Raw genomic sequence first — 21,106 nt, 5'->3', positions numbered from 1 at the left:
AGGCGTATTATTCGGCATGGAAATCTCAACCAGGTAACACTAATAAAAATATCGCAAGTACACCCAAAGTTAATTTTTAGCACATGTTATGGCATCCCGATTTATTGCATTAAATGAGCTGAAAAATAACAGAAAATGTTATACTCCCCAATACATGTATATCATTTGTATAATATATACGCTAGAGCCAATATAAGTGAGCGAAATAGGAGACACATTTAAATGAAAGCATATGAAAGTTTTTCGTATAGTTTGCCAAATACACGGCCCAGACAGAGAAATATATATTCTCGTTCATGTTCTTCTTTATCCTCTTAGAAAACACTTTCCAACTTCATGTTATGATGAGGTGTAATATTATCACGCTTCTTTGTAACAACACTGGCAGCTATATGGATAGCGTGGTCGTGTGAAAAAACTTTGCATTCCAGCCGGCCTTGGTTCGATCCCCATCGACATCGTATGAGCTTTTTTTTGGCATAACCCCAAATGAAATGAGAAAAGAAAACAGAAAGAGATGTTTAGAGGCGAATGAACTGAATAGTTTAAATCCTCTTAAAGCCAAAAAGAAGAAGAAGAAGAAAGAGATGTCTCCTCGCATACATTCAAACCATTTTTATGCTTTTAAAACAGCTCATTATTTGCGCATTTGACTCTCCAACACACGAAATGGCACCTTTTCTGTCAAAGATGAAATGTTTTCAGCCAACGCTAGTTTGGGTGTGGGGGAAATCAGGGTAAACCGACACCCTAAGGATTCCCACATATTTCCAGGACCTCCAGTGTTTCTTCGACTTCAAATGGTTACAGAACTTCTCTTCAACTATTAATTAACCATTCTACAGTATCTGATGATCATTTTTTGTGTAGAACTTGAGTTTTGATAGAATACAAAAATTGATGTTTTTCAGGTGAAATAAATGGGAGTGCGGATGAGATCGACACCCTGTCAGGTAAAACCGACACCTTTAGGGAAACGAATGTAAACTTGTTACAATAATTTCTTAGTATCAAGAGGCTGTCTATATACTATTTGGAAGCTTCAAGAGAAGAGAGGGGGGATAGTTGCAAATTGTTTGTAATTGGATTTCTCAGATTTTGAATAGTAAAAAAAGCGAACAAATTCAACTGCAATTGAACCCCACAGCTCTCTCCGCTGATGTAGTCTTAGGTTTGCGGAACGAATGTTTGAATTCCGGTCTAGAAATCTCAGCCAGCACTTATGTGTATGTCCCAGCTTGGGTGATCATCCACGGGAAATGTGTTGATAAGCCTTGAAACTCTGCCAGGCTTTCTGGACTGTCCGATTCATCGTTGGTTTTTATTGTATATCAATCGTTTTGTCTTCCAAATGTAACATGCGGCATCTACAAAAAGTAAGGACACATTTTTCCTGTCCATGGAACACAAACCCTGGTGTCGGTTTTACCCTGACTGAAGGTGTCAGTGTTATCCCGAACAGACTCGAGATTGCAAAACAAGGTTTTCGAGCATTGATAAGCAACAAAACCACCTACCGTCTCACAAAATACATTGAACAATGATCTAAGATGACTTAGGCTTACAGAAGTAGCGGGTTTTCCAAAATTTTCCGACAAAAACTTGCAAAAAACTTGCCATCCAAGAACCACAAGAACAATTAGTCGATAGTCTCGAAGATACGCCAAAACTAATATTTAGCGTCTTTTTTTGGCATCCTCACGTTTAACAATGAATAAGCTTAAAATTAACAGAAAATGAGCTATCCTACTGGTTTAGTACTACTGGTTTAGCATTTCAAGTGAGAGGCGAGTTTGTTTATAATATACTAGCTGGCCCGGCTAACTTCTCCCCGCCCAAAATTTATTTTTCGTTATCACATTCACGTTTTCTTACTAAGTGCAAGTTCATGGGTCCAATCGCAGAACTTTTCATTGATTGATATTCTTATTGATATTGATATATTAAAATACCTTTTGCTATAAAATTCCTAGTACTTCTACCAAAACTCGTCATTATAAAATCAGATTATTTTTAGACACAATTCTCGTTCAAGATTTCCAACCACTTGCAAATAACATGTTTCTCCGTTACATGGAATAAAGGTTTGATACAGAAAATATGATACAATAAAGACAGCCCTAAATCGGTCCTTTCTCGAGTTTAGCTCCTATCAACACATTCGGTGATTCTTTTTCATTTATATAGATAGAAGAAGATATAGGAGTGCGTTTTATCACAATCAAATCAATTTCCATTTTCGAACAAAAATCAATTTCGGTAGCGCAAACAGGTGGTAGGTGTGTCGAACCACCATAGAAACATTTATTGCTCCCTAAATCTTCCATATGAAAATTTCACTCCATTTGCTTGATTAATTTTCAGATTATGCAAAAATTTATGTTTCATTTGTAAGACAGTCCCCCTAAGAGAGGGGGGAGGAGTGTCCAACCACCATAAAACATTTATTGCACCCTAAAACCTCCAGATGCCAAATTTTGGTTCGTTTGCTTGATTTATGTGCAGAAATTTGAGTTCCATTTGTATGGCAGCACCCCCCCCCCTTAGAGAGGGGGAGGAGTATCTATTCACCATAGAAGTATTTATTGCACCCTAAACCCTCATCATGCCAAATTTGGGTTCGTTTGCTTAATTAATTCTCGAGTTAAAAAGAATGTTGTGTTTCATTTGTATGACAGCTCCCCCTTAGAGAGGGGGAGGAGTGTCTAAACACCATAAAAACATTTATTGTACCCTGAAACCTCCACATGCCAAATTAGGGTTCGTTTGCTTGAATAATTCTTGAGTTAAGAAGAATTTTGTGTTTCATTTGTATGGCCGCCCCTACTTAGAGAACGGGAGGAGTGTCTATCCACGATAGAAGCATTTATTGCACCATGAAACCTCCACATGCCAAATATGGGTTCGTTTGCTTGAATAATTCTAGAGTTAAGATGAAATTGGTGTTTCATTTACATGGCATATATAAATCAATAAGACATATACCCAGCTATGTTATTGCTTAAGACATATATAGTAGAAATAGTGAAACAAGCAAGCAATGTAACGAATAAAATAGGTATGTTTTTCCCAATTCACTCCCTCGCATTCTCTAACAATACACAATGGTTAAGTTTACCACCAAGCATCCATCTGAAGTAATGGTATTTGTAACGTCGAAAGAATTGAAGATACCTCCTCACAAAAAAGTCACAGGAGGGTTGTGTCCGAGACACGACCGCATGGTTGACGTAGGATTTCGTTTGGAGGAGGCGATTTGGCGTGGTGGTAACATCCATATCTCTCACGCAGAGATCACGAGTTCAATTATCACTCCCGACATTCTTCCAAAAATGGGAGCAAAAGTGACGAAACAGCCGAAATGTGTGGAAAATCACTATAATAAAAAAAAATAGGATTCCGTTAGGCTATCTGTTGATCTTGGATATGTTTGAAGAATTACTTCGTCAAACTCTTTGATAATGATTTGGTGACCCTGAAAAGGGCCGTTTTGTTTGGTTGTTGGGTATTTTTTGTTCACTTCACCAGTGTTAACCGAGTGATGATGACAGAAGTATGGCAAACAGTCGTTGGGTGGTGCCTTATCAGATAGAAGATGCCGAAGGGGAAAGAGATATGATGAAAACCGCCCTCTGTGACCCTAGACGAGATGCCCCCTGTATTATGTATGGATGAAATAAAGAAAAAGAACTCACCAATGTAATATAAGATAATTACCAATACCGAACACAATTATCAATTTTTCTAATCAGTAAAACATGTTACTTTAATATACAGAAAACATATTTGAAATGAGAAAGGTAATTTTCTTTTATACTTTTTACTTTCTGAGTGTTTATTCAACCCAATGCGAATTTGAATTGTACTAACAACCAGTGTTTTAGAATATCAACAAATATTCACGAGAAACGAATATGATTTTGTTCCAGTGTAAATGACTTTTTTCAGCTTGAAACACACTGCCCTCATTATATTGATGACAATAACAAACGAGTTCATTTTGTTCATATCGCTGTTGCATGAACAAATTTGCTATAATGAATGAATGCGACATTGAGTGGGGTTCATAACTTCGCTGTTATTTATACTTTGGATATCAAAGTAGCATATTGAAGCATATATATATTCTTAATATGAAGCATATTGAATTAGAATGGTGTGCACGTAAGCTTCATTGTGCCGACGCGAATTGCAAATATCTCTTGTATTATCCAAAAACAAATCTACAACTGTCGTGGACTGTGAATCCAGTACGTGTCCTCAACGTTTGGAGAGTGATTTTTTGCCAAGTTTGCAACCAGTGCTTGCCAAAAATCGTAAATAATAATTCGCAATTTCTCTGTATCGAAAGTCACACCGAGAAACAAAGAGATCACATTCGAGCAGTTCGCAGTTTGTTCGGTGAGAAATCATCATCATAATGACGGATGAAGCTCTTCGCTGTCTCCGTAGTAACTCAACTACGAAGGGGTCCGGCATGACCATTGATTCCGATATGACCGTTGCGCAGCTAGCGAATATGATGAAATCTCAGTTCGCTACGTACCAGAGAAATACAGTGGATGAAATCAGACGGCTAGAGGACTCTCTTCAAACTCGGATGGAGAAACTGAGATCTGACATCGCGAGTGACGTCGAACAAATTCGGGAGGAAAACAACAAAATCACCACTCAACTCGTCAATTCCATCGGAGATAACAAAGCTGAGTGTCTTGCGGCTGTTGACAGAAGTATGCGTGCTAATGATCTCGTCGTCAGCGGAGTTCCTTTCAGCTCAGGAGAAAATCTGATGAACTACTTCGTCGCTTGGAGTCATTCTCTGGGATATTCTGATAATAACATACCACTTGTTGATGTCAGAAGACTTGCCAAAGGGACTCCTGTCAATGGCACCGCATATCTGATTTTACTTCAGTTTGCTTTAAACGTGCAGCGAAATGAATTTTATTCTCGCTATTTACGCTCTCGCAAGCTTTCGCTCACGGACATTGGGTTTACAACGAGTAAGCGCATTTTTGTAAACGAAAACCTAGGAGTGGCAGAGAGGGAATTGCGGTCAAAAGCTCTGCAGATGAAAAAGCGAGGCCAACTGATCGGTGTCTACACGAAATTTGGGATTGTTTACGTGAGGAAGAATGCTGATAGTCAAGAGATACCCATTTTTTCGGACAACGATCTACAAAAATTGCTATAACCTTTCCTATTTTCGTTTTTGTTTATTCCTCATATCCATATCCTCTACTCCCATGACTCCCCTCCTAAAAGTAAAACTACGTTTCTGCTGCTGTTGATGCTGTTCCCGTTGTTGCTGTTGTTGCTGATGCTGCTGTTGGAGATCGATGCTGGAAATCACAGCAATATTTGCTGCTCATATCTGATGTGATTTGTTATTTGAATTCGAGTTCGCGTCGCGAAGGTTGTTGTAATGAATGAACTGAATATGAATGAAATGTCGATAGTGATCATGTTGAAATCTCTAATTAACATACTAGTGCTCTTTATTTATTTCTTCTTATTTGCCATTGCTTTATCCAATCCTAATGGCTAGTCGGTCCAATGCCAATGCCTCCACGAACCTGTGTTTGCCGGGGACTGTTATGAAGTGTGCTCTTCATCGTGGAAAATTATCTGTGTGTAGTGTCAATAGTCAGAGTCTTTGTGCTCGCAAGCTTTGTAAGTTAGATGAACTGAGACAAATACTTCACCTTGCTTCAGTCGATATCGTCTGTGTTAATGAGACCTGGCTCAATGAACGCATTGATGATTCTGTTTTAGGAATTGAGGGTTATAATATGATCAGGCATGACAGGAAAGGACGTCTAGGTGGCGGAATCATGATGTATATGAAAGCTGGACTGAGGTATAAAGTTATAGATGTTTCTATTTATCAACCTGGTATTCCGTGCTCTGAGTATGTAGCAGTCGAGATAACGTTGGGCAACGAGAAAATTTTTCTCTCTGCATTCTATAATCCACCAGAAGTAGATTGTGCTGACACAATTGATAAGTTGTTGTGTAACTATGGAACAAAATTCGAAAACGTACTCTTAGTAGGTGATTTCAACACGAATCTTCTTGACCACAATTCAACCAAGACATCTAGATTCAAATCTATCCTGTCTATCCACAAGATGTTGAGTTTAGGTTGCGAACCAACATTTTTCCATAAAAATGGCACCTCCCAATTGGATCTTATGTTGGCTAACTGTTATTCCCGTTTGCTTCGTTTCAATCAAATCAACGTGCCTGTTTTCTCAAATCACGACTTAATTTTCGCATCACTTGATTTTGAAATATTACCAACTCCAAGACAAGTTGAATATCGAGACTATTATTCAATGGATGTAGATGGTATTTTTCAAGTCTTTCAATCTTTTGATTGGTTAAGTTTTTATCGATCAAATGATCCTAATGTATTGCTTAAGTTTTTCAACTCAAATATAAAATACTTGCACGATAATTTTGTACCTATTCGAACACTCATACCGGATCAAGCTAAAAACCCTTGGTTTAATGATCGCATCTGTAGATCCATCATTGATCGTGATCTGGCTTACAAAAAATGGAAAAATAGCAAAAATCCTAATGATCATAAAGTATTCAAAACACTTCGGAACAAAGTGACTCTGCTTATTCGTCAGGCGAAGGAAACGTTTTATGGTAGCCGGATTGACACCAATGTTCCTTCTAAACAATTATGGAAGAGATTGAAAATCTTAGGGCTAGGTGAATCTAAGAAATCACCTCCTGTGTCATTTGATTCAAATGAAATAAATGAAGTTTTCGTTAGCAATTTTTCTGAAAGATCAAGTTTTGTTCAAAATGACAACAATCAAGCTTTTATTGCACGAAATTCATTTTATTTCAATTTAATAAGCGAAATTGATGTCGTAATTGAACTATTCCACATGAAATCTAATGCAACAGGTCTTGATTCTCTTCCAATCAAATTTCTGAAGGCAATCAATCCACTTGTAATTAAACCCATAACCCACTTATTCAACTGCATCATAACAACAAGCATTTTTCCCGAGGGTTGGAAGAAGTCGAAAATAATTCCGATCAAAAAGAAAGCTAATTTGGACAGTATTCAGAACCTACGTCCAATAAGTATACTTTGTGCGTTATCTAAGGTATTCGAACGGATTGTCAAAAACCAAATATGCACTTATATAAATCAAAATAATCTGTTAAGTTCAATTCAATCCGGATATCGTCCTAAACACAGTACAAAAACTGCTATGCTGAAGGTATTTGATGACATTGGGATGGTCTTGGATAAGGGACGACCAGTTGTTCTATTACTTCTGGATTTTTCTAAAGCCTTCGATACAATTTCCCACGAAATGCTTTGCAAAAAATTGGCTCAAAACTTCAATTTCAATTTCACACTTATTCAATCATATTTAACAGATCGAACCCAGACAGTTTTATGTAATGGAGATTTTTCTAGATTCCTTCCTATATGCTCTGGAGTACCTCAGGGCTCAATTCTAGGACCAATATTGTTCTCCTTATATATTAACGATCTTCCTCAAGTGTTGAAATTTTGCAAAATTCACATCTTTGCGGACGATGTGCAAATTTACTATGATTGTCAGGATAATTCGGCAACAATGGTTTCAAAGAAAATCAACGATGATTTAGCCAGAATATATGCATGGTCGAACATGAATAAGCTTGTGTTGAATTTTAATAAAACCAATGCTTTATTCATAAACAACTCTCAAAACAACATCATACTAAAACCGACGTTGCAGTTTAACAACTCAACAATAGAATTTGTTGAAGATGGTGTCAGCCTTGGCATCACTATTCAATCCAACTTTAGTTTTGATAAATATATATTCAAACAATGTGGGAAAGTGTATGCTGGTCTTCGTACATTGTATGCTACTACATCTTTCCTCAGTGCGGATATGAAACTCAAGCTTTTCAAAAGTCTTGTATTACCTCATTTCATCGCTTGTGATTTCCTGCTTTCCGAATCATCAATGTACGCTCAATCGAGATTACAAATAGCATTGAATGCATGTGTACGATATGTATTCAACTTGAATAGATTTTCCAGGGTTTCTCATTTACAGTATCGTCTGCTTAATTGCCCATTTATAAAGTTTGCGCCTATGAGATGTTGCTTATTCTTATTTGATCTTGCGAGAACAAGCCATCCTGGCTATTTACACGAAAAATTAAATATTTTGAGAACCGCGCGCGCAAGGAAATATGTTATCCCTCGACACTCCACTTCCAAATACGGCAATTCATTCTTCGTGAGAGGTGTTTCACATTGGAACTCATTACCCAATAATCTTACTCTAATGAATTCGAAATTTGCATTTAAGAAGAAATGTTTAGAGCACTTTAACCGTTAAATTAGTAGAATTAGTCAAATTGAAATCATAAAAGTTATATTAGTGACGCACTGTTCTGTATACAAATCATTGTAGCATTTAAATGAGACCGAAGTCTCAAGTTACATAATACAAATTAAATAAATAAATAAAAAAAAAAAAAAAAAAAAAAAAGCAACAAATTGATATTCATCACATCCGAAACGATATTCGTTCTGGCAGTCAATTTAATTTCAAAATAAATTTTATTTGGCGAGACGGTAGCAACGGCATATGCAGAATGGATACAACGAGTGGTTTTAGCTACCGTCAAGTCATTTGCGACATCGGGAATTTCATAAGGTATTTCCGATTACGACATCCGGCAACTGCAAAACCCAACCGCACACAGCAGCCTCAGGTTAGACGTTAACAACAGCTGATATTCAGTTGGCTGAAATGAAATTCAGTTCTGACGTTTCCGATAATCAAGATGAAAATGACACTGGGTGGAAAAAATAAACATCAAAACATATTGAAGGACAAAAGTTTATTTGCTCTTATTCAATGGTTGCCTGGATCTGAAATTTTAATTTTCGTTTGGAATATATAGGTTTTCGATGCAACCTAGCCCGAAAATCTATGCATTTGATCTTAGCGAAGATGATTTTTTCCAACACTGCTAACAACACTTAATACTATATGTAGAGCATATTGGAAATCTTTTTTCTTCACTTTTCCTATTTTTCTCGCCGTATAAACTTTCCTTGAGTGAAAATGAACACAACAAAACAGACAGCTTAAACCAAACGACCCGTTCTTATTTATGAAAATTGAAATAAATCGTTTCATATATCAAGTCATTTTTAACACCACTGCTACCATATATAATTTTACACTTACACTTGTGCTAAATTTTTCACTATACACGATCGGTCATTGATATAAAATTTCACGAAGCAACAAATATTAAAGTTCCAATTTAATATTTTATTTACTAAAATTTATCGTATCGCTCACCTTACTTGCAATATGAAAATTCTCCCGATTTGCATATATTTGCAATGCCGATTTCCCCCAGGCAGCTTGGTTTTGGTGTCTCTGTTAGGGACCCGCCGCATGTGTCGTCAATTTTGACCAATCAGAAGTGGGTATTTCCGTTAGGATAGGGGTTGAGATTTTTCAATTGTTCGATAGTTAGTTTCATGACATATATTATTTTCCTTAATATGAAAAATTGTTATGGAGTGCCGAAATCGATTGACGCAAAAATTTCATCAATCTATCATGAAATGACTGAGCGTTTGAAATTGGACAATTTGCACGATGTACTCGATTTTTGATTTTCAATTTGTACCCCCATATGCTCTCGAAAGACGTCATCCTACGTCAGAAGGTGTAAAACTGAACACTGAAGTTTACATGGACATTTTGATGAATCAAGTGCTTCCGTGGATTCAAGAAAACGTTGATGAAAACGAGAATTGTATCTTCCAACAAGATGAGGTATCATGGCAAATGGACCCAAACTTGACTGAACGAGACCATGTTATATCAGCTGAAAGATATTTGGCCTCCAAGTTGTCCAGATTTGAACCCTCTCGACTACTTAATATGCGCGTATGTTGAAGCGGAGGCCTGTAGATCTTCACATCCAAGTTCCGATTCTTTGAAAGTTTCCCTCACTATGAAGTGGGCTTCTAGACTACGAGAGGACTATGTTATTAAGGTGTGCTCTCGATTTCGCTACCGCTTGGGACGAACAATGTTCGATTCACATAGAATGTTACGGAGAAGAACGTCTACGTTCCGTCAACGTCTGCACCAATTTACACATGCAGTCAATGCTTCCACCAGCACCGTCACGTCAAATGTCAAACGAATGATTTATTTAATGTTATTCATGGTGTCGCCACCTACAACAATTTTAAATTGCAATGCCCTCTTTCGAATCAGCATGTCTAGAATCAGTTTGGAAGAATTCGATGAAAGTCATTGAATACAATTATTTAAATGCTTAAACCCCGTAGTCCGACCCTTATTCAACAATAATAATGTATAGACTATTTAAGGTTCTGTCTTCTGGACGGTGGAAATCCTAGGGTTGACACCATTACCAATAATCATCTATCGCGACGACATTCTGTGAATGGTGAGAAGCCTAGGGTTTCCACCAGAGGTGGGTATCTGTACCATTCACCAACTGTTCCCGCGCCTGAAGATTGCTTGTTGCAGAACTCAACCAGCGAAGCTAGTCGTTTATGGATTTACTACCAAAACGTTCGAGGACTGCGGACCAAGATCGACGATTTCTACTGCAACACCCTGGATTGTAATTTTGATGTCATCATTTTAACCGAGACGGGGCTCAACGACGCCATCAATTCGACGCAGCTTTTTGGTAGCAACTATACTGTGCACCGATGCGACCGAAGCTGTAAAAATAGCAACAAATCGAGTTTTGGAGGAGTTCTAATTGCCGTACACCATCGATTCGTCAGTAACAAGATAATTGTATCCAGCGGCGAAACTTTAGAGCAGGTGTGTGCATCTATTACGATTGGCTCCAAGCGACTACTGCTGTGTGCAATTTACATTCCGCCAGACAAGAGCAAAGACCTCAACGTACTAAATGGGCATATTGCGTCCATCCACGAACTAGGGAACATTGGCTCCGATGACGATCGCTTGCTAGTATGCGGTGACTATAATCAACCTGGAATTTCCTGGAGTTGTTTTGATGGTCTCATCCAACCCGTGAATTATGTTCCTTTATCAATGGCTAGCTCCCTATTGATTGATAGCATGGATTTCCTTAATCTGCTCCAAAGGAATCTTGAGTACAACCACTTAGGGCGAATTCTCGACTTGTTTTTCTGTTCCTCTGATTTGCTTGTGGAAATCTCGAGATCGGTTTCACCACTTCTACCAGCTGACCTTCACCATCCGCCTCTTGTCATCTCCTCTCCACCTTTGGTCGATGATTGTGCACAGTCGCATAATATGAATGAGAATGTTGAGCTTGCGTTAGATTACAGGAAGATTGATTTCCTTGCTCTAGATGACTTCCTGACTGGCGTTAGTGATCTTCTTGATGGACTGAATGTTGATGAAATGGCTGAAACGTTGTGTTCCGTGCTAAATAATTGGATGAATTCGAATGTCCCAACTCGTCGACCTGCTGTTTCTCCTGCCTGGAGCACCTTGCTGTTACGAAAATTGAAACGGAAACGTAATGCCTCGCAACGCAGACTTCGACGTAACCGTTGCTTGGCAAATAAACGTATTTTCCACTTGGCGTGCAACGAGTACCGTAATCTAAACTCATCGCTCTACAAATCGTACGTATTGCGAGTCCAAACTAATCTCAGGCGAAACCCAAAGAGCTTTTGGAGCTATGTAAACTCTAAACGGAAGAACTCGACTATACCTCCCAGCATATTTTTAAATGATGTTGAATCATCGTTCGGCGAGCAGAAATGTGAACTTTTTGCCACTCATTTTTCTTCAGTGTTTACCTCGGAATCAGTTAATTCGGAGGACCTTATCTCAGCTGTTGCGGATGTTCCGGTGGATCTAGTCAACATTGATGCCTTTGAAATCACGCCCAATATGGTAAATAATGCAGTCAAGAGAATCAAATGTACCTTCGCACCTGGACCAGATGGCATTCCATCTGCTGTGTATTGCCGTACGAATGGAGTTCTCGTTGAGCCGCTGTGTAAAATATTTAACAAATCTCTCGTTGAGTCGAAATTTCCAACAATCTGGAAGCAGTCTTTTATGGTACCGGTTCACAAGAAAGGTGACAAACGAGATGTTAAAAACTATAGAGGGATAACTAATCTTTCATCTGCCTCGAAACTGTTTGAAATAGTTGTGAGCAGCATCATTCTCGAGAGCACCAAATGCTACATCTCCAGTGATCAACATGGCTTCATGCCTGGACGTTCGGTTACCACTAATTTGCTTAGTTTTACAACGATCTGTTTCGAGCAATTGGAAAATGGAGCCCAAGTAGATGTCATCTACACCGACCTCAAAGCAGCCTTCGATACCATCAACCATGATATCCTGTTGGGAAAACTTTCAAAACTTGGCGTGTCTGAAAGGTTAACGTCGTGGCTTCGCTCATATTTGACTGATAGGTGTTTGCGTGTAAAATTGGATTCTACTACTTCTTCGAGTTTTACAAATATGTCAGGTGTACCGCAGGGTAGCAATCTTGGCCCCTTGCTGTTCAATTTGTACTTCAACGATGTATTGCTTGCACTTGGAGATGGATGTAAGCTAGCATATGCGGATGATCTGAAGTTGTATTTCATCGTGCGGACTGTTGAGGATTGTATGCGTTTTCAGTCGTTATTGAATATATTTACTGACTGGTGCCGTCGAAATAAGCTTACGGTCAGTATTCCCAAATGCTTGGCAATGTCATATTATCGCGTCGAGCAACCAATCACTTACGACTATACCATAAACGGAGAAATACTTCATAGAATCGATGAATTCAGTGATCTAGGTGTTCATATGGACCAGAAGCTAACATTCAACCTCCATCGCTCTGCTCTGATCACTAAGGCAAATCGTCAGCTTGGATTTGTGTCAAAAATCTCAAAAGATTTCTCTGATCCTCATTGCCTGAAAGCCCTCTATTGCTCTCTGGTACGCCCAATCCTGGAAAATGCTTCGACGGTTTGGTTTCCTCATCAGCTAACATGGAGTTTGAGGATCGAACGTGTTCAGCGCAAGTTCATCAGGATTGCGTTGCGAAATCTACCATGGCGCGATCCGCAAAATCTCCCACCATATTCTGATCGCTGCAATTTGCTGAGGTTGGAAACCTTAGAAAGTCGACGAAAAAATCAGCAAGCGGTTTTTGTTGCAAAGCTTCTGAATGCTGAGGTTGATTGCCCAAGGCTACTCTCGTTGTTGGATATCCGAGTGCCACCGAGGGCATTACGAGCTAGAACGCTGCTTCAACCAAGATATCATCGAACGACCTTCGGGTATAATGAACCACTCACAGCTATGATCCGTATGTTTACGACTGTCGAAGATTTGTTTCAATTTGAAGAATCTTCTGCTAAATTCCTCGCACGAATTAGAAACATTAGAAATTTATAGTATTAGGTCATTTCATGTAGACAACAGTCCGATGAATAAAAGTGAATAATAATAATAATAATAATAATAATTTCTCTCAGCTAGTCGCGGATGATATTCACTCCGAAATTTTTAACTAAGAGATATGTTGGCATTAAAAGTACAGTAAGTTACTTATTATGCGACATGCCGAGGCACCACTCAGTGTCGCATTGGAGGCGATTTTGACCAGTAATTGGACATTCGCGACTGGTGGCGACTTTCAATGTAGGGCCATAATTTTGGCCCCGATCTCAATGTTATAGAAAATGTTTTTTAAGTCTTGAGGTTCCTACCTCTTTTTTTTTAATGGAACACATTGTGCAAAAAATATTCAGTATTCCGTCTTAAGATGCAAATGAAACTTCTGTGTGAAAATAGCTTTTATATTACGGAATGGTGCATACGTCCACATCATCTGCAACGCATAAAAATAGCACAACTCACATATGTACGATCGTCATCGTCGCTGCCTCTCTCCGTTGGTTGATAGGATTGCAAAGCGGTCTTGTGGCCAAGGAAAGGAACCTCGATGGATGTACAATATGTGATGGGCTAGTGCCTCGACCGGATACGGACTGCAATTTGCCGGCCCGCAAACAATCAACAAAGCAGGCGAGTCATCGGTCGCTTGCAGCTCGACTGCAGAGTCACATTTATTCTTCTTCTTCTTGTTAGTCCGTGTTTCTACGGGTATCGATCAGCTCCAAGATTTATTGCATTTTCACTTCACACGTGTTCGAACGAACATATAGCTAGCAGTGTGACCCTATTATCTACAACTTATCTGCGCGGGCTCCTGATGGAGACTCGATGCAACTTTCTTCTCTCCCGTATCGGAGCCAACCAGCATCTTGTCCAATTTGTTGAGACTACCGGCGACCTCCGCCTGTCGTTACAATGTAGCGAACCGGAATGTCGGAATTGAAATAGGAGATGAATGCAGTATTATGTTGATGCACACATTATACTGTTTTTGTTGAGGTGAAATGTTGAGTTGCAATGGTAATAGCCCATTCCTGTGTAACAACGTTTTTGTACGTTTTCACGATTTCCAAAAAAGACATCATTTTTAAAATTAGAGAATTTCCTACAAGAATCGTCAATTGAAGAGTATTTCAACCGTAACCGATAAAAGCGTTTGGTTTTAGATCTGGTCTTTTGGAAATCACATCGTTGGTTAATAGGTTAATATAAATTCTTGGGAATTGCTAAAAGTGTCCTGTTATTCACCACTTCGGATGAGTGAAATTTAACTGTTCATCTACAACTTATTTCACATTGTATTTATTGATTGTAACAGAAAGTAAATGTACACAACTGCTTTTTCCGCCATTTTTCGGTCTGATGTATACTTCCCATCGCTATACGCCCAGCATCACTTTGTTATCTCGCCGTTAATGGCAGGATCGGTTCAGTGAACTTTTTCTGCCGCAATCTCTCCTTCTCGCGATGTGTGCATATTTTCGCCGGTCTTTCCTTGCGTTTTGACATATTTTTATCACACCGCGTCTTCTAGACGGTTTTCCTGGTTGATTCTTCCCTCGCTTGATTCCTCATATTTTTTCGATTTTATTTATTTATTTTTGCTTTCTTTCTTTCTTTACTTTTGTTGCTTCCAGCGGCTTGAGGAATTCCGAAAATCCTACGATAAAGCGATCGCTGACCTAGAAAACCTGCATCTGCTGCTGCTGGACAACCGGGCGGTGCGGGCGAGTGAGTCGGAAGCGGCATTCAGGTCCTGCCGGCAGCTAAACCAAGACGTGCAGAAGTTTCTTGCCATCGTCATGGACAGTGGTAAGTGGCCGCGGTCGGGTTTCATTTCGGCGCCCGCGAAATGATGATTTATTTTAGGGAAAGGGACAGTTGTAATTGCTAGGGGGGTTTTCTTATTTGTCCGAACCAGTTCGGCAGCTACTTTCGATGACTTTCTTTATTCGATGCTGTTTTTTTTTTTTGAGTGATGGTTGACTCTGATCAAGCTTTTTTGTTTTTGTTTTGGATAAATATGTTGTTTCGTGCCCGATGAGACTGGCATTGATATGAGTCTTTTAAAAGGTGTGTCCAAACGACGTCTAACAGCCATACACGATAAGCTTGTGACAGGTTTGCGATAAGCGGATAAAGGCAATGATCAACATAAACAAAATGTTCTTTCAAGCGCTTTGAGCAACACGTCCGGAACGAAACAGTTGCTTTATTTAGACGTCTCGGCAATGTGTATATGCCATTTGCTCCTTCTGGTGTTGCGATAATTGAAAGCCACTTTACCGGTAAGTCACCCAAGTCCCCACAGTCATTCACCCACGGGTCAAAACAGAATGGTTGATTGATTCCAAAAGCTATTATTACTGGAGACTGTCACTTTATCCGAGTACTGGTTCCTTCGAATGATTGAAAGGAGAAACCTTCGGTGCTTTTCTGCAGTCGTCTCGCGGTATGGTTCAGCCACTCCAATGCGTGTTTTTTAAACTGCGGAATGGAGAGGAAAACATTTAGCTGTGAATAATGCTGACTATTTTTATGGCTCAGGCGTAGCATTTAGGTCAAGCCCTGATGAGAGGTGAAATAAACATACTTGGAGAGCGATAAATAATTTCGCATCAGGCCAAGGTGATTGCTCGAATATCTCTAAAGTGGAATGTTCTTTAGAATTAACACTGTAATTAATTTGGGGGATTGTTGTTCTCTCAATGAAATGCCACCCATTTTGAATGGACAGCCAAAGTTTAAATTGTTGAGCGTGATTTTGTCTCAATAGTTTTTTGACACCATTGTCAAATAAAGGGGTCTACTTGAATGCCCAGGTGGATGTTTTCATTCCCTTTTTTCATGCTGTTTTATGTCGAGTCTTTTTTTCTCGTCTGCAGAGCCTATTTCAATTTGGAGAATGTAACTTAATAAACATAAAAAACATAACATAATAAATGAAATTAATTTAATTGTATTAGTCGTAATAAAAAGGAAAATCACGACACTTGAATTAATTGATTCCCATGTAAAGTGGAAACTAGAACGGAAACGAAAAAGGGAACAGAAATAAATGTAACGCCAACGCAACGTTTAACGCTCAATGCTCAACGCTTAAAGCTCAACGCTCAACGTCAAACCCTCAATGTTCAGTGCCCAACGCCTAATGCTCAACGCTCAACGCTTAAAGGTGGGACCAGAATGCCGCGCTATGCGTTGCATCGCGACAATTGTGCTTTGACACTTCATTTGAAACATGTGTGTTTCCATTGAGCCGTCCACAATAGTACGTTGCGTCATTAGCATCGTTGTACTAAACGTTAACATTTGTTCTAAACTGTTTGTGCTGAATATGTCAATGTGTTGTTTTTAAAAACATTCAACTGAACAAAATTTTCATGCGAACTGAATTCGTTGAAAATGAAGTTCGAAAGTTTGAAAATCTAATCGAACTGGAGAAAGCAAACAAGTTCCGGAGGAGAAAGCAAACGAGTGCAGGTCGAAGGAACATCGTCGGTATAAAACCAGCCACGTAAAAGAGGAAATTTGGTTTGATATAGACAATGCACTGGAACAAGAAGGCAAGTTGCAGTTTAACATTTTTTAAACAATTGTACATCTTATTTTATTCGTTTTTATGCTTTTATTTTGTAGTGGAAATGATGAAAGGATGGTGGAAGAAGCTCTGGAAGAAAGACAGCTCGAGAACTAATTAAGCAAATGGAATCAAACTTAGCATGTTTGCGGTAACGAAATTGATCTTCGTTCGAAAGTGGAAATGGATTTTGATTAGAATTAGGATTAGAAAGGAATTGTCTGATTCAGGGCTGCCTTCATTCTATCAAACTTTCTGTATCAAACGTTTATTCCATGTAACGGAGAAATATGTTATTTGCAAGTGGATGAAAAATTTTGCACGAGAATTGTGTCCGAAAATAATCTGATATCATAATGTCCAGTTTTGGTAGAAGTACTGAAATTATCATTACCTAAAGGGTGTGTCACATCAAATTGCATCACGGAAAAAACGCTGTAAAAATTCGCCCAGTAGACCGATCCTTTTGAAAATTTTAGACAGTAAAATAAAAACTATTAAACAACTTTTGGCATTTTCTTTTTATTCATACTTCGAGCCCAAGCCCGTATGCTCGCACCTTCCTCTTTACCCCGTCCATAAGGTTCTGTACAACGTCAGGTTGTAGTTTTTTTTTTAACAGAAATCCATTTTCTCTTGAAGTCCGCCTCCGATTTGACAACTTTTGGGTTCTTCCGGAGGGCCTGCTTCATAATCGCCCAATATTTCTCTATTGGGCGAAGCTCCGGCGCGTTGGGCGGGTTCATTTCCTTTGGCACGAAGGTGACCCCGTTGGCTTCGTACCACTCCAACACGTCCTTTGAATAGTGGCACGAAGCGAGATCCGGCCAGAAGATGGTCGGGCTCTCGTGCTGCTTCAATAGTGGTAGTAAGCGCTTCTGTAGGCACTCCTTAAGGTAAACCTGCCCGTTCACCGTGCCGGTCATCACGAAGGTGGCGCTCCGCTTTCCGCAAGAGCAGATCGCTTGCCACACCATGTACTTTTTGGCAAACTTGGATAGTTTCTGCTTGCGAATCTCCTCCGGAACGCTGAATTTGTCCTCTGCGGAGAAGAACAACAGGCCCGGCAGCTGACGAAAGTCCGCTTTGACGTAAGTTTCGTCGTCCATTACCAGGCAATGCGGCTTCGTCAGCATTTCGGTGTACAGCTTCCGGGCTCGCGTCTTCCCCACCATGTTTTGCCTTTCGTCGCGGTTAGGAGCCTTCTGAACCTTGTATGTACGCAGGCCCTCCCGCTGCTTGGTCCGCTGGACGAATGAACTTGACAAATTCAGCTTATTGGCGACATCCCGGACGGAACTTCTCGGATCATGTCTAAACTGCTTAACTACGCGCTTGTGATCTTTTTCACTGACGGAGCATCCATTTTTGCCGTTCTTCACCTTCCGGTCGATGGTTAGGTTCTCGAAGTATCGTTTTAGTACTCTGCTGACCGTGGATTGGACGATTCCCAGCATCTTACCGATGTCCCGATGTGACAACTCCGGATTCTCGAAATGAGTGCGCAGGATTAATTCACGACGTTCTTTTTCGTTCGACGACATTTTTCCAAATTTACGAAAAATTGACAGTGAAGCATGGCCAACGTGATGTGTATAGATCTTATCTGATTATAAGCGAAAGCTGAAGATATAATTCCTAAAAATTAAATTTCTACACCGGTTTTTCCGTGATGCAATTTGATGTGACACACCCTTTACTTCGCATATTCTCTAGTCAATACTTTGCCTTGCGTGCTTTAGTTGAAGCAAAATCAAGGTCGTAGCGATTCTTTTTCGATCGTCTAAATTGAATCGGCCTTGGCTTATTTCAGAACGCAAATAATTTTTAATCAATTTAAGCTTGCTGAAACTGCGTTCGCACGATACCACTGTAACTGGAAGCGTCAGCAAAACTCGTAACGCCGTCTCGATGTTAGGATAAACTACTTCGAAAGAATATCTGAAAAAAAAGTTCAAGATGCCTAAAGGTGTCGAAGAGTTCAGGTCAGGGAATAGGTCCTTCATCTGCGTCTTGAATACTTTCACCTCTGGTACAAGTTCCTCTGTTTCAACATCTGAAGAATACTTACGCCCGAAATTTTACGCAACCTGCTTCAATTGATCCATGCTCATAGATGTTAGTCTCTCGTTATAAATGAAACATCTATCTTCTATCTTTGTATGTTTGTATGTTTGTATGTTTGTATGTTTGTATGTTTGTATGTTTGTATGTTTGTATGTTTGTATGTTTGTATGTTTGTATGTTTGTTTTTTTTTTTTTTTTTTTTTTTTTTTTTTTTTTTAAGAGGTGAGGAACGCTCTACCAGCCTTACCTGGGAAGGGTTAACCCAGACGTCGAGTGGGGATCGCACCCACAAAAACCAAGCCCTCTACTCGTTGCCTTATTCCCCCTGGGACCACATCTAGGCGACTACTTCAGGGGGCGGCTGTGCTCATGCACTTCTCGAGTTTTCAACGCTAACTAGCGTTGTCCTTCCCTTTTTCTCAATATTTTTTTCTTTCCATTCGTTATTAATTCCACTGCGCTGATGTCCTCTTCGCAGGCATTTTGAATTTACCCGTCGAGACGTGAACCGATTAGGAATTGCCCTCCTACTTGACGCGCAACCCGTCACAGCCACCCTCGCGGGGTTTCTCACCTGTCGAGACGTGAACCGATTAGGAAGCGCCCTCCAACTTGACGCGCGCCCCGTCACAGTCACCCTCGCAGGATTTCTCTTCCCAACGGAGCGCCGATTAGGCAGTGCCCTCCAACCTGACGCGCACTCCGTCACAGCTACTCTCGTGGGGTATTCACCATTTTGATCGTGGCTTCATCCTTGATGCTCGTTCCTTCGAAATGTTCGCGGTGTTCCTCCATCCAGGCCACGATCAGGCGTTGTCAGGTAGGCCTTTTGCTGTTCTCCGCGGCAGTATCCGTTTACCTGTCGAGACGTGCAACGATTAGGAAGCGCCCTCCAACTTGACGCGCGCCCCGTCACAGTCACCCTCGCAGGATTTCTCTTCCCAGCGGAGAGCCGATTAGGTGGTGCCCTCCAACACAACGCGCACCCCGTCACAGCTACTCTCGTGAGGTACCATCTCTTGCAACAGCCGTCGCCGTTGTTCACCTTTCACCGTCGGACGTTGTCAGCACTTTGGTCAGCCCTCCACCTTCGCTGCAGCTCCGACATGATTTGTGTGATTGCACTGCTCACGGCATTCCAGATCATCTCGTCGCGACACATCTCCTCCACAATATTCTCGACATGAAGTGCAGGCAGCCCCTCGCGCCTTTCGGTGAACCTGGGACAGACAAAAACGACGTGCTCCGGTGTTTCCTCCATATCTCCACACTCCGGACAGAGGGGTGAAACTGCGTGCCCGAACCGGTGTAGATATTGCCTGAAACAGCCATGCCCAGACAGAAACTGCGTCAAGTAAAAGTTAACTTCACCGTGTTTCCTGTTCAACCAGGTCGAAAGTACCGGTATCAGCCTGTACGTCCATCTACCATTTTCTGCCGTATCCCATTCATACTGCCATTTGTCCAACGACTCCGCTCTCATCAATTTCCGGATACCTCTGCTTTCCCGTCGCTTGTAGCACTCGCTATCTTCCGCCAGAGTGATGCAGATGGGAATCATTCCGGCGATTACACACACAGCTTCTGTCGAAATGGTCCTATAAGCACTTACGACTCGCATGGCCATGAGTCGGAATGTGCTGTTCAGCTTCCTCCGATTTCGGTGGGTTTCCAGAGCCGCCAACCAGGCAGGGCCACCATACCTCAGTATCGACGAAGATACACTTGCCAAGAGACGCCTCTTGCTGCTGCTTGGGCCAAAGCTATTTGGCATGATCCTCGCCACCACGTTGATGGCCTTTGACGCCTTCCCACATGCATAGTCGACGTGCTGGTTGAAGTTCAGCCGGTCGTCGATCATGACTCCGAGGTACTTCACCGCCCGCTTCGAAACGATGGTATGTCCTCCGACCGATACCTCTGCCCGCAGCACTGCCTTACAATTGCTCACTAACAGCACCTCGGTTTTGTGATGTGCCATCTGGAGCTTTACGCT

The 21,106-nt window shown here is 40.6% G+C and overlaps 1 protein-coding gene across 2 annotated transcripts in view; it reads left to right on the top strand.

The window, feature by feature from the left end:
* The window catches only part of LOC129768510 (SEC14 domain and spectrin repeat-containing protein 1-B), a 141,330-nt gene that overhangs the window by 86,201 nt on the left and 34,023 nt on the right, over positions 1-21,106 (top strand). For both annotated transcript variants that reach the window (XM_055770216.1, XM_055770218.1), the window contains exon 5: positions 15,101-15,275. In XM_055770216.1, the coding sequence (XP_055626191.1) occupies positions 15,101-15,275 (175 nt within the window). The remainder of the gene's footprint in view (positions 1-15,100; positions 15,276-21,106) is intronic.

This window comes from Toxorhynchites rutilus, chromosome 2 (assembly GCF_029784135.1).
Source record: "Toxorhynchites rutilus septentrionalis strain SRP chromosome 2, ASM2978413v1, whole genome shotgun sequence".
In the NCBI taxonomy this organism is placed as follows: domain Eukaryota; kingdom Metazoa; phylum Arthropoda; class Insecta; order Diptera; family Culicidae; genus Toxorhynchites; species Toxorhynchites rutilus.
This window is presented reverse-complemented; position numbering and strand designations above follow the sequence as displayed.